Genomic DNA, 14,544 nt, shown 5'->3' with positions numbered 1-14,544 from the left:
AAGGAAATGTAAGAGCTGGGGAGGGTTTGTGGGAGGGGAGGGCATCAGGTGGGGGCAGGAGTCTCACCACATTCTCCTGGATCTGACTGTTGGACACAGAGATGCTCAGAGAAGCTTGTCCTGGGGAGAGGGGAGAGACAGAGGTGAGGGGACTCCAGGCTCAGGATTATCTCCACCCATACCTGCAAAAGCAGACTTAGGAGTCAGGCCACCCAGATTTGAATCCAATGTTCGATACAATGTGCAACTCCAGGCTAGTGACTTGTCCACTATGAACCTGTTTCCTCATCTAGAAAATGGGAATAATAAAAGGACCTCCCTCATAGGGCCACCAGGAGGAGTAAATGAGATGGGCTGAGTGGCTAAAGGAGTGATGTTACGGATGATTTTGCTGAGCATTTTACCCCAGGATCTCAGCACCAGGGGAGGCAGACTGACCCCACTATACAGAGAAGAAACTGAGTCTTGGAGGGAAAGCCCAGACTGACTCCTGCATCTTCCCTTGAACTTGTCCCCCTAAAAACCCAACCAGAGCCAGACATTTCTAAAGTCCGGATCCTTCTGCCATTTGAATGTCTCTCTCTTCTACCAGTCTAGGCCCCTGCTCACCCCGCAACTCTGGGTCCTCACCCCACAGCCCCTTCCCTGGTCTCCCTGCCCCTTCCTACTCACCTCCCACAGAGAAGCCAGAGGGATCTTACTGAGGCACAAGACTGACCCTGTCCCTCCTCTGCTCACAACTCTGCCATGGCTCCCCAGTGCCCTCAGGAAGAAGCCTGAGCCCCTTAAATGGCCTCAAAGGCATAGCCTAGACCCTCATCTACCTCTGACTTCAACCCCCAACATGCTATTCCTGACACACTGGCCTCCTTGCTGGGCCTCAAATACAGCAAGCTCTCTTCTACCTTCTGGCCTCTGCATATGCTGCTTCCCCTGCCAGGAATACTCTTTCCTTCATCCTATACTTAGCTAAATCCTCCTCATCCTCAAGTGTCAGCTCAAATGTCACTCCTAGGACCAAGCTGGATTACTCTCACAAATGTTCTGCATTAACACTCATTGCTTTTATGGGTTAATGATCAATGTCTGTCACCCACACTGGATTATAAGCTCCAGAGGGTAGGAACCTGGTACTTTCTCATCATTTTTTGCCTCTGTCTAAAATGATCTCCCATTTTCTTTCCCACATCTCACCCTGCCTCGGCCTCCAGGTCTCAGTTCAGATGTCACCTCCTCCAGGAAGCCCCCCTATACACCCAGATTGGGTCAGGTACCCCTCTGGGCTCCTCCAGCTCCCTAGCTTCCTTGTCCCAACCCTGCCCACCCTGGACTGTCACTCTCTGAAGATGGATATTCTGCCCTACTGGACTCTGAGCCCCATGAGGGCAGGTCTTAGGCTGTCCTGGCCACCACTGGGTCCCCAGCACTGTCCCGCACAGAGGAGGCACTCAGTAAGTGCATGAGGACTTATCAGCACCTGGGACAAGGCTCATGGAGGGGAAGTGACATGCCCAAGGCCACATATCAGGCCAGGAGCTTAACAGAGATTTGTTGTGGATTTTTGTTTTTTTTGTTTTTTTCTTTTTTGGAGACAGAGTCTTGCTCTGTCACCCAGACTGGAGTGCAGTGGTGCGATCACGACTCACTACAGCCCCTCGACCTCCCAGGCTCAAGCAATTCTCCTGCCTCAGCCTCCCAAGTACCTGGAACTACAGGTGTGTGCCACCACACCTGGCTAATTGTTTTTATTTTTTGTAGAGATGGAATCTCGTTATGTTGCCCAGGCTGGTCTTGAACTCCTGGCCTCAAGTGATCCTCCCTCCTTGGCTTCCCAAAGCGCTGGGATTAACAGGAGTGATTGTAACAGAGTTTGAACCCAGACCTGCTGAGTCCAGAAGCTGCGTTCTCAACCCCACCATTGCCCACTTTCCTCTTTGGCCCTTCCATTCCCCAGAATCCTGCCCCACCCATGTAGACCTATTCTCTCAAGGACCCGGGGTGGGAGGACTTACTGTGGGGCGCGTGGCCTGGGGCGCTGGGTGCGTCCTGAAGGATGACAGGCATCAGGGCCTGGCGGATGGCTGTCTCCCAGCCTCGGGCGGCCTCAGCCCCTTGCCCACTTGGCCCACCTGGAGCCCCGCCAGGCATCTCGCCCACAAAGTAGGTGGCGTTGGCAGTGACGATCTCAAAGCAGTGTGGGTTGGTGCCCGGTGGCACAAGGCTGAAGTTCTGGGCGGACTCCACCGTGAGGATTTCTGACAGTGGAATTTCCTGCAAGACATGGAACCAGCACAGGTGAGGATGCCAGGCAGACCTTGGAATTCTACTGCTTACCCAGAAGGATACACAGGATCCATGTTGATGGGGATGGGCCTGGTTTGCACAGTGGTCAGACAAGTTCCCAGTAATTCTAAGCCTGTTCTCACTGTTCTTTTATAATTACTGGCAGAGGCCAGGTGTGGTGGCTCACGCTTATAATCCCAACACGTTGGGAGGCCGAGGCGGGCAGATCACTTGAGATCGTGAGTTTGAGACCAGCCTGGCCAACATGGCAAAATCCCGTCTCTACTGAAAATACAAAAATTAGCCAGGCATGGTGGTGTGTGCCTGTAATCCCAGCTAATCGGGAGGCTGAGGCAGGAAAATCGATTGAACCTGGGAGGCGGTGGTTGCAATGAGCCAAGATCGTGCCACTGCACTCCAGCCTGGGCGACAGAGTGAGATTCCATCTCAAAAATAATAATAATAATAATAATTACTGGCAGAAGAGATATTGAAGCAGAGACCAGAAAGGTAAGAAGAAGCCAGCTGGCAAGGAGTAGGGGAACAGCATGTGCAAAGGCCCTGAGGAAAGGCTGTGCTCAAAAGCCAAGCTGTATCCCCATCATATGGGCGGTGCCTGGACATAGTAAGAGCCTGATAAACATTTGATGGCCGGATGTGGTGGCTCATGCCTGTACTCCCAGCACTTTGGGAGGCCGAGGTAGGCAGATGGCCCAGGAGTTCAAGACCAGCCTGGGCAACACAGTGAGACCCCGGCTCTACAAAAAATTTAAAAATTAGGCATGGTGCCACAAGCCTGTAATCCCAGCACTTCGGGAGGCCAAGGCAGGCAGATCGCTGGAGCCCAGGAGTTTGAGACCAGCCAGAGCAACACAGTGAGACCCCCATCTCTATAAAAAATACAAAAACTAGCCAGGTGTCGTGGTGCGCACCTGTAATCCCAGCTACTGGGGAGGTGGGAGAATCATTTGAGCCAGGGAGGCAGAGGTTACAGTGAGCCATGATCATGCCACTGCACCTGGGAGACAGGGCAAGAGCCTGTCTCAAAATAAATAAATGGGCCAGGTGTGGTGGCTCACGCCTGTAATCCCAACACTTTGGGAGGCCAAGGCAGGTGGATCACAAAGTCAGGAGTTCGAGACCAGCCTGACCAACATGGTGAAAGCCCATCTCTACTAAAAATACAAAAATTAGCCAGGCGTGGTGGCACACCTATAATCCTAGCTACTTGGGAGGCTGAGGCAGAAGAATCACTTGAACCCCAGAGGTGGAGGTTGCAGTGAGCCAAGATTGCGCCATTGCACTCCAGCCTGGGTGACAGAGCGAGACTCCGTCTCAAAAATAAATAAACGTTTGATAATAAATGGAGGAAATGAGGCCACACAGGGCTTCGCAGGCCACAAGGAAGAGCCTGGGCTTTGTCCAAGGGCCCTAGAAAGCCACTGAAGGCTTTTGAGCATCATCTGCTTGTGTGCAGAAGGCAGATGCAATAGAATGAGATGGAGACAGAGAACCAGGAAGGAGGCTGAGGGGACCCAGGCGGGACAGAAGGCACAGGGACCACGGCGTGGGAAACATGTCAAAAGAAGGAGGGAGGTAGGAGAGAGGAAAGAATGAATGACTTAGGCAGCCCATAAAACAGGCGATGACATGGACACATGGGGGGGTGGTGAGAACAGCATTTTATTTTATTTTTTTGAGATGGAGTCTTGCTCTGTTGCCCAGGCAGGAATGCAGTGACACGATCTCAGCTCACTGCAACCTCCACCTCCCAGGTTCAAGCAATTCTCCTGCCTCAGCCTCCCAAGTAGCTGGGGTAATAGGCACCCGCCACCACGCCCAGCTAATTTTTCTATTTTTAGTACAGACAGGGTTTCACCATGTTGGCCAGGCTGGTTTCGAACTTGTGATCTCAAGTGATCCGCCCACCTCGGCCTCTGAAAGTGCTGGGATTACAGCCGTGAGCCACCATGCCTGGCCAAGGACAGCATTTTATTTTATTTTATTTCATTTTTATTTATTTATTTATTTATTTATTTTGAGACGGAGTCTTGCTCTGTCGCCCAGGCTGGAGTGCAGTGGTGCAATCTCGGCTCACTGCAAGCTCCGCCTCCCAGGTTCACGCCATTCTCCTGCCTCAGCCTCTCCGAGTAGCTGGGACTACAGGCGCCTGCCACCACGCCTGGCTAATTTTTTGTATTTTTAGTAGAGACGGGGTTTCACCGTGTTAGCCAGGATAGTCTCAATCTCCTGACCTAGTGATCTGCCCGCCTCGGCCTCCCAAAGTGCTGGGATTACAAGCGTGAGCCACCGCGCCCAGCCAGGACAGCATTTTAGATGGTGTAGTCTGAGCAAAATGGGAAGATGATAAGGAACCAGCCATTGAAAGTTCAAGGAAGACGCTCCAGGGCAGGTAACAGCTGGAGTCCAGGTTTTATTACTCTAAGACAATGGGAGCCACTGGGGGTTTTTGGTTTTAATAAAGACTCCCCTGGCTGCTATGGGGGAAATGACAGAGGTTGTGAGGTCAGAAGCAAGGACGCTGCAAGGAGAAGGCTGAAACCATCCAGGTGGAAGACAGTGGCTGGGACACAGTGTGGGCATGGGAGGTGGTGACGAATATGCACACATAATGCAATACATTAATTACAAAGGAATAGTGAGGCCGGGCACGGTGGCTCATGCCTGTAATCTCAGCACTTTGGGAGGCTGAGGGAGGCAAATCATGAGGTCAAGAGATCGAGACCATCCTGGCCAACATTGTGAAACCCCGTCTCTACTAAAAATACAAAAATTAGCTGGGTGTGGTGGTGTTCACCTGTAGTCCTAGCACGGGAGGCTGAGGCAGGAGAATCGCTTGAACCCGGGAAGCGGAAGTTGCAGTGAGCCGAGATCGCGCCACTGCACTCCAGCTGGGCGACAGAGTGAGACTCCGTCTCAAAAAATAAATAAATAATAAAAAATAAAGGAATAGTGAGAACAGCCTTAGAATTACTGGGAGCTTAATATATACCACGCCCTTAATATATACCACCAGTATAAGCCGATTGGTTTAGTGGATTGGCTCTTTGAATTCTCGCACCAGCCCTGAGGTGAGTGCATTTGAGGCATTTTACAGGTGAGAAGCGTGAGGCACTGAGAAGTAAGGGAACCTGCCCGGGGTCCCCCTCGCTGGAAAGTGGTGGGGCCAGAATCGGATGGGCAGCACTTGCTGATGAGCTGGAAGCAGGGAGGCTGGGGGTGGGCAGAGGGTGTGATTTGCAGGATCTGTCTGGAGTAACTGGGGGTAGGAGGAGGTGTGGGGAAGTTTGTGGGCACAGCGGGAAGTCCGGGGGAGCTGGAAGCCAGGAGGCTTACCTTATAGTATCTGTTGGTCGTGTTGTTCTGGAAGAGCGTGATGCACTTGCAGTCCAGGCGCCAATAGTGCCGCTTTCTCTGCAGAGATGTTTGAAGAGTCACGTGAACCGCCAGACTTTCCTGCCCAGTCCCTATCCCGTGGCGCTGCTTGGGGCTCCAGGTGCCTGCAGCACCACGTGCACGCCCTAACCCTAGCACCTACCCCACGCCGTAAACCCACCCCACCCACACGCCCTAACCCTAGCCCCGCCCCTAGCCCTAACCCTAGCACCTACCCCACGCCGTAAACCCACCCCACCCACACGCCCTAACCCGAGCCCCGCCCCTAGCCCTAACCCTAGCACCTACCCCACGCCGTAAACCCACCCCACCCACACGCCCTAACCCGAGCCCCGCCCCTAGCCTTAACCCTAGCCCAGCCCCCACGCCCTAACCCCAGACTCGCCCCCACGTAGCCCTCTTCCTCCAGCCAAGCTCCTCCCCTAAATCTAGCCCCGCCCCTGACCTTGCCCTGAGCCCCGGGTCTTCCCTAACTCCGGCCCCTAGTCCACCTTTATAACCCACACTTCTAATCCCAGCCCCGCCTCCAGCATGGCCCAGCCCACTACTGGCCCCGCTCGCGCCTAGCTCCAGCCCCACCCACCTAGCCCCGCCTACTCAAGCTGAGCCGCCCCTCTTCCAGCCTTCGCTCCGCCGCACCTGGCCCCGCCCCGGCCACTCACCAGCGTGTCCTTGTTGCTGTAATGAACCACCCAACCCTCCCGCAGCGTGGTGCTGGATTTCCGTGTCGTGTGTCGCACCGATTGCACCACCCTCATTAGGGGAATGTACCCCAGGGAGCTGCGGAGGAAGAGGAAGGGGTGAGAAGTCACATGCAGAAAATAACCATGCTGCTTGGGGCTGCAGGGGGCATCTCTGGGAAACTAGGGAGTTGGGGACTGTTTTTGTTTGGTTGGTTTTTGTTTTGACATTTTCCCCCCAAGACACACCAGGGAGCTGCTTTCTGTTTGTTTTTAAGAGGCTCGCTCTGTCACCCAGGCTGGAATGTAGTGGTGCGATCTCGGCTCACTGCCACCTCTGCCTCTCGGGTTCAAGCGATTCTCGTGCCTCAGCCTCCTGAGTGGCTGGGACAATCACGGTGACCATTAGGTGCATGCCACCACCCTTGGCTAATTTTTGTATTTTTAGTAGTTGATGAGGTTTCACCATGTTGGCCAGGCTGGTCTCGAACTCTTGGCCTCAACTCCTTCCCTAACTCCTGCCCCTAGTCCCACCCTTATAACCCACCCTTATAATCCATTCAAAAGATACACGTGCCTCGGCCTCCCAAAGTGCTTACAGGTGTGAGCCACCACGCTGGCCCAGAAGGAGATTCTTGAGAGGGCTTCTGTAGTAGGTCTTTCTGAAGTCAGGCTGCCTAGCAAATTACCTAACCTCTTCGTGCCTCAGTTTGTCCACCCAAAGGGGATGCTATGAGGAGTGGAAACCTTTCTACAGAGCTTAGTACCGTGCCTGGCATACAGAGGACCTCCAGTAAGTGCTAATTGGTATTTAGTCCAGCGATTATGGAGCCAGCTGTGTGACATTGGGTAAGTGATCCAACCTCTCTGGGCCTCACCTCCCTCATTTGTGCAGATGCTGTTAGTACAGTAAGGAAGGTCTAGAGAGATTAAGTGGCCTGCTGGGCGTGGTGGCTCATGCCTGTAATCCCAACACTTTGGGAGGCAGAAGTGGAGGGATCACTTGAGGTCAGGAGTTTGAGATTTGAGAGATTAAGTGACTTGCTCAACTCTGGAACCAAAAATCTCTGGATCCCTGTGCTAGACCAGAACCCGGGTGGCCTTGATCACATCCCTTTGCCTGAGACTCAGTTTCCCCATCTGTGAAATAGGCTGCCTCTCCCCACACCCGCCACCCCCAATCCCTCAAGGTCCAACTCTGACAGTGTATGACTGTGTTACTAGACATTCCCAGGAAAGACGTGGGAGAAAGGGAACCTGCGGCTTCAGGCTGCTTGGGAGGCACCATAGGAAACACTGTCATCACTGTGATCGGCTTACCCATCCCCTTTCTGTCCCACCCTCTTCCCCTCGCCCTCCCTGCTGCAGCTACATGGGTCTCTTTGCTGTCCCTGGAACGCGGTGCCTCTACCCAAGGGCATTTGCACTCGCTGTTACCTCTGCCTGGAAGCCTCTTCCCCCAGAGCCCCACAAAGCTCCTTCCCTCCCCTCCCTTCAACTGCCGCTTCCTCAGCAAGGTCTCCTTGAATGATCCTAAGACAGCATGTCCCCCATTCTCCATCTCCTCTTGCTTTTATCACCAATACCCGATGCTATGGTGCATTTATTAGCTGTCTCCCCACTGAGGCAGTCAGCTCCAGAAGGGGACTTCTACCTCTTTTGTTCATAGCTGTGTGCTTGGAGGCAGAACACAGCAGGTGCTCATGAAATATTTTCCGCTGCACCTGTGAGGGTGCCCCCCTTACCCCTACCCCAGGTTTAGCACCCTGTGGGGTAGGTACCTCATCGCCCCAGGAGGAAACCGTGGCACACAGGGAAGCACCTAGCAAGTGAAGTGGTAGAGCTGGGATCTGGGCTGTCACCCTCCAGCGCCTGTGTGAACTGTGCTGCTGCCAGCTTTCTCAATGAACATTCACGCCACACCCAGATAGGAAGTGCCTGATCTGAGCCAGTCCTAGCCTAGGCACCTGGGAAAGCAGAAAATATCCTTGCCCTCATGCACCCGAGCTCACATTCCAGTGGAGCTGAATAAGTACAAACTCCGTGTACAGTTTAAAAATGTGTAGGCTGGGGGCACAGTGGCGCACACCTGTACTCCCAGCACTTTGGGAGGCTGAGGTGGGAGGATTGCTTGAGCCCAGAAGTTCAAGACCACCCTGGGCAACATAGCAAGACCCCTACCTCTAAAAAAAAAAAAAAAGAGGAAGAATATAGGTCAGGCGCGGTGGCTCACACCTGTAATCCCAGCACTTTGGGAGGCCGAGGCAGGTGGATCACCTGAGGTCAGGAGTTTAAGACCAGCCTGACCAACATGGCAAAACCCTGTCTCTACTAAAAATACAAAAAAATTAGCCAGGCATGGTGGCAGGTGCCTGTAGTCCCAGCTACTCGGGAGGCTGAGGAAGGAGAATCGCTTGAACCCAGGAGGCGGAGGTTGCAATGAACTGAAATTGTGTCACTGCACTCCAGCCTGGGCAACAAGAGCGAAACTCTGTCTAAACAAAAAAGAAAAAAAAAAAAAAAAAAAAAAAGATTAGCCAGGGATAGCGGTGTGTCTCTGTAGTCCCAGATACTCAGGAGGCCAAGGCAGGAGGATCACCTGAGCCCAGGAGTTTGAGGTTACAGTGAGCCATAATCACACCACCGCACTCCAGTGGGCAACAAAGCAAGACCCTTTGGGAGGCTGAGGCGGGTGGATCACTTGAGCTCAGGAGTCAGGTGTTCAAGACCAGCCTGGGCAACATAGGGTAGACCCTGCCTCTACAGAAATACAAAAATTAGCTGGGTGTGGTGGACGAGCCTGTGGTCCCAGCTACTCGGGAGCCTAAGGTGACAGGATCACTTCAGCCCAGGTGGTCGAGGCTGCAGTGAGTCAAGACTGCACCACTGCACCAGCCTGGGCCACAGACCGAGACCCTGTCTCAAACAAAAAATTATTTTAAAAAAATTGTAGTGCTTTAAAAGTTTTGCCTCAGGAACTGGGAAAATTTACAAATATGCGGTGATGTCAGCCCACTGTAGAGAAAAAGAAATTGAGGTTCACTGTGCAGGAGGGTCTTCCCCCAGGGTCTCTTGGAAGGTTCTGTGCGTACCTCTGGGCCTTGCCTCCCTCGCCTTCCTCCTCCTCACTGGCATGGAGCGCATTCTCCGAGTGGGAACCAGGGATGACACCGGAATCCTCTGACTCATCCATGAGGGCGCTCTTGTCAGCCTCGCTGAAATCGGTGGCCTCCTCCATCGGCACATCTGTGGGGACGGAGGCATCAGAGGGGCCTCCACCCAGTCCTGCCCCTTCCCCTTTCTCGCCAGCATCCCCCCAGCCTCTCACCTCCATTGATAAGGGCCTCCCCCAGGCAGTCATTAGGGACGCGGGTGGCGCAGCGTTTGTGACAGTTAAACTTGCAGTCTGGTAGGACAGGGAACAAGGGGACGGGTGAGAAGGGGAAGAGAGGTTACCTGGAAGGCTTGAACCTTGACCCTAAGCCTCAGGCTCAAAAGAGTCTACTCTTGCTGTCTTACAGCAACTGGGTAAGAACACTGGCTGCTGCTGCCCTGGTCATTTTCCCACTTTCAGCCACAGTTTCCCCAACTATCAGGGGATCTTGATTAAGTGGGAGGGCTGGACTCCAAATCCCGATGACTGCCAGGTGCGGTGGCTCCCGCCTGTAATCTCAGTACTTTGGGAGGCCGGGGAGAGCCGATCATTTGAGGTCAGGAGTTCGAAACCAGCCTGCCCTACATGGTGAAACCTCATCTCTACTAAAAACACAAAAATTAGCTGGGCGTGGGACTACAGGCACCCACCACCACGCCCAGCTAATTTTTTTGTGTTTTTAGTAGAGATGGGGTTTCGCCATGTTGGTCAGGCTGGTTTCGAACTCCTGACCTCAGATGATCCACCTGCCTTGGCCTCCTAAAGGTGCTGGGATTACAGGCGTGAGCCACCGTGCCCGACGTGTGTGTGTGTGTGTGCGCGCGTGTGTGTGTGTTATTGGTTCTAATGTGCTGTGACTCTAGACTCTGAACACCCTAGGGCTGGGTTCCTCAATCCGTGACACTAACACAGTGCCCAGGATAATTCCTTGTTTTAGGGCACTTGCTCTGTGTATTGTAGGATGTTTAGCTGCATCTCTGACTTTTACCTACTGGATGCCAGTAGCACTATCCCAGTGTACCAAACAAAACCATCTCCAACCCTTGCCAAACATCCCCTAGGAACGGAACTGCCCCTGGTCGAGAACCATTGCTGTAGAGTTCAGTGTTTCCATGGTTCTAGGGACACTATACATCGAAGATTCTAGAGTTTACTAAAAACCTATTTTATGAAGGTTCTATGATTCTGTTTTTTTTTTTTTTTTTTTTTGAACAGTCTGGCCCTGTCACCCAGACTAGAGTGTACAATGGCACAATCTCGGCAATCTTGGCTCACTGCAACCTCTGCCTCCCACGCTCAAGCGATCTTCCCACCTCGGCCTCCTGAGTAGCTGAAACTACAGGCACGCACTACCATGCCCGGCTAATTTTTCGTATTTTTTGTAGAGATGGGGTCTTTCCATGTTGTACAAGCTGGTCTTGAATTCCCGGGCTCAAGCAATCCACCCACCTAAGCCTCCCAAAGTGCTGGGATTACAGGTGTGAGCTACTGCCCCCAGCCTGATTCCGTATTTCTAAGGCTTCAGAGTTTGATGTCCAAGTTTCTAGAACTCTAGACATCTATGATTCGACACTTCTAAGGCTCTTTAATGTCCAAGATTTTAGGGTGTTATATATCTCAACTCTAAAATTTGACAGTTCTAGAGTTCTACAATTCTAGGCTTCTCTACCTCCAGAATCTGCAGATTCCAAGGTTCTAGGATTCTATACGTACAAGATTCTAGAATTTGATGTTTCTGTGCTTCTTTAGCTCTAGGCTTCTAAGATTCTAGAATTCGATTGTTTCAATAAATTCTTGAATTGGATGTTTCTAAGTTTATATGGATCTAGACTTCTGAGGTTCTAGAATTTTTTTTTTCTCTTTTTTTTTTTTTTGAGATGGAGTGTCGCTCTTTAGCCCAGGCTGGAGTGCAGTGGCACAATCTCGGCTCACTGCAAGCTCCGCCTCCCGGGTTCACGCCATTCTCCTGCCTCAGCCTCCCGAGTAGCTGGGACTACGGGCGCCCACCACCACACCCGGCTGATTTTTTGTATTTTTAGTAGAGACGGGGTCTCATCGTGTTAACCAGGATGGTCTCGATCTCCTGACCTCGTGATCTGCCCACCTCACCCTCTCCAAGTGCTGGGATTACAGGCGTGAGCCACCGTGCCCGGCCTTTTTTTTTTCTTTTTTTGAGACAAGTTCTTGCTCTGTCACCCAGGCTGGAATGCAGTGGTACAATCACGGCTCACTGCAGCCTCAACCTCCTGGGCTCAAGCAATCCTCCCTCCTCAGAGACCCAAGTAGCTGGGACCACAGATGCATGCTGCCATGCCTGGCTAATTTTTAATTTTTTTGTAGAGACAGGGTTTCACCATGTTGCCCAGGCTGGTCTTAAACTCCTGGGCTCAAGTGATCCACCTACCTTGGCCTCCCAAAGTGCTGAGATTACATGCATGAGCCACCACACCTGGCTGGATTCTAGAATTTGATCACTCAAAGTTCTGGGAGTCTAGAATTTCCAGGATTCTAGGTTACGATGGTTTCAAGCTTATATGATTCTAGACGTCTAAGACTCTCAAATTTGATGCGCCTATGTTTCTATTACCCTCAAATCCCATGGTTCCAAAATTCTCATGTTCTGAGAATCTATAACTTGGGAGATCTAAGATGTGTAATCTAAAGTTCTGTTGTTATTTCAGCTGAATTCGATCATTCGGAATTCTTGAACGCTATGGTTCTGATTCTAGAATTCTCGGGTTCTACAGTTTTAGAATTCCATGCTAAGCATGTTATGAATCCAGGATTCCAAGGTTCTAAAGACTGAGGTTCAGCTGGGCGTGGTGGCTCACACCTGTAATCCCAGCACTTTGGGAGGCCGAGGTAGGAGGATTGCTTGAGCCCAGGAGTTCAAGACTAGCCTGAACAATATAGTAATACCTTCCCTCTACAAACGATTTAAAAATTAGCTGGGTGTGGCCGGGTGCAGTGGCTCATGCCTGTAATCCCAGCACTTTGGGAGGCCGAGGCAGGTGGATCACAAGGTCAGGAGATCGAGACCATCCTGGCTAACATGGTGAAACCCCGTCTCTACTAAAAATACAAAAAAATTAGCCGGGCATGGTGTTGGGTGCCTGTAGTCCCAGCTACTCAGGAGGCTGAGGCAGGAGCATGGCATGAACCCAGGAGGCAGAGCTTGCAGTAAGCCGAGATCACGCCACTGCACTCCAGCCTGGGCAACAGAGCGAGACTCCGTCTCAAAAAAAAAAAAAAAAAAAAGGGAAAATTAGCTGGATGTGGTGGCACAGCCTGTAGTCCTAGCTACTTGGGAGGCTGAGGCAGGAGGATCACTTGAACCCAGGAGGTTGAAGCTGCAGTGAGCCGTGATTGCGCCACTGCACTCCAGCCTGGGTGATAGAGTGACATCCTGTCTCCAAGAAAAAACAACACACACACACACACACACACACACGCAACTGAGGTTCTAGGATTCCAGAATTCCAAAGGTCCCAGAACACTAGGATTCAGGGCCCTCCCCTTCTGAGGCCCTGGGCTCCCAAGGCTCAGAATACCTGTGCTGAGATCCTTGTATCCTGCCACAAGACCAGGTTGGGGCGGGAAGGAGGTTCTGACCCTGTCTGTCCTCCCTGACGGGCCCAGCTAACCTTTGCATTGCAGGCCCTGCCGGAAGAGGCCCTTGAGGAGTTTCTTGCAAGCCTGGCAAACGGTGGGCCGTGTATAGCTGTGGATGAGGAAGGTGTGCGGCACCTTGACCTTGGAGAGCAGCATCTTGTCCAGCTCAATGGGGCGGCCCGTATACGATGAGGCAGAAGAGGAGGAAGAGGATGACGGGGGACGGCGAGGCAGGAGTTCGGTGGTGCTACGGCTCTGTCGTTGGCAAGAATGGAAGGGACACATCAGTGCGTTGGCCCCATCAACCCCCAGCCACCAACCCGTCCCATCCCCCATCTCCTCACCAGCTCATCAGCCGTGCAGGGCAGGGACTCAGAGGTGCCGAGGCGCACGGAGTGGCCACTGGCCAGAGACGTGGATGACAGGCGCCGTTTGCGGGCCCCACTACAGTTGTTGGGGATGCTGAAGGCACAGCGCTTGTGGTAGTTCAGCCCGCAGCCTGCAGGGGGCGCCAGAGAGTAAGAGACATGGCGTCTGCCCCTCCTAGGTCTCTTCTTGAGAAGCTGTGCCCTTTCCACCCAATCTCCCGCTTGGTCCTGTCCCCTCACCCCCCAGCACGATCTCCTCCAAAAGGCACTACTACCTGTAAGTGTATCAGCCCCTTCAGGCCCGCTCCTCCTTAGAGTTCCACCCCAAGTTCCAGCTTGTAGCCCCACCATCACCCCATCTGTCCCCTAGACCCTGAACACACCCACACCCCTTTTCTCACTCCAACAAGGGACACCTCAAAGGTTCCCCCCAAAGCTCCATCCCTAGTTTCAGCTTGTAGCCCTGCCATCACCCCATCTGTCCCCCAGACCCTGAACACGCCTCACACCCAAAATTTTCCCACTCCAACAAGAGATACCTCAAAGGTTCCCTCCAAAGCTCCGTCCCTAGTTCCAGCTTGTAGCCCTGACATCACCCCATCTGCCCCCAGGCCCTGAACACGCCTCGCACCCCACCTTTTCCCACTGCAACAAGGGATGCCTCAAAAGTCCCCTCCAAAGCCCCAATCCTCTATGGTAAGCACCTCCTTCTAGTCCTCCCCAAAACTCCTGTCCATCTCCCTGGAGACACCTGTTCCCCCTTCCAACCCTGACCTTCCTTTTTCTGAGGCCCCTTTGGTTCCCCCTCTTTCCCCAGCCCCAACTTTCCAAAAGAAAATGCCTCTCCTCACCCCCACCCCTAAGGTCACTATCACTCCCTCCAGGTCTGCTTACCCCCCGTACCCACTTTCTCTTTTCTGTAGACCTGGAATCCAGGCAATCCCTAAGTAGTGTGATTAAATCTTAGTAGTGTGGGCCAGGCACGGTGGCTCACGCCTGTAATCCCAGCACTTTGGGAGGCCAAGGCAGG

The 14,544-nt window shown here is 52.8% G+C and overlaps 1 protein-coding gene across 3 annotated transcripts in view; it reads right to left on the bottom strand.

Moving 5' to 3' along the window:
* The window catches only part of PRKD2 (protein kinase D2), a 45,187-nt gene that overhangs the window by 18,809 nt on the left and 11,834 nt on the right, over nt 1-14,544 (bottom strand). For 2 of the 3 annotated variants that reach the window (XM_055236303.2, XM_055236306.2), the window contains 8 exons: nt 13,491-13,645; nt 13,179-13,401; nt 9,709-9,786; nt 9,473-9,626; nt 6,363-6,480; nt 5,641-5,718; nt 2,013-2,271; nt 68-120 (listed from right to left, as the gene is read on the bottom strand). In XM_055236303.2, the coding sequence (XP_055092278.1) occupies nt 68-120; nt 2,013-2,271; nt 5,641-5,718; nt 6,363-6,480; nt 9,473-9,626; nt 9,709-9,786; nt 13,179-13,401; nt 13,491-13,645 (1,118 nt within the window). The remainder of the gene's footprint in view (nt 1-67; nt 121-2,012; nt 2,272-5,640; nt 5,719-6,362; nt 6,481-9,472; nt 9,627-9,708; nt 9,787-13,178; nt 13,402-13,490; nt 13,646-14,544) is intronic. The other variant, XM_063615790.1, reaches the window with a different exon arrangement.

The sequence above is a fragment of the Symphalangus syndactylus genome, chromosome 13, assembly GCF_028878055.3.
Source record: "Symphalangus syndactylus isolate Jambi chromosome 13, NHGRI_mSymSyn1-v2.1_pri, whole genome shotgun sequence".
Classification (NCBI taxonomy): Eukaryota; Metazoa; Chordata; class Mammalia; order Primates; family Hylobatidae; genus Symphalangus; species Symphalangus syndactylus.
Note: the sequence above shows the minus strand (reverse complement) of the source record. Positions and strands in the feature narration are given on the sequence as shown.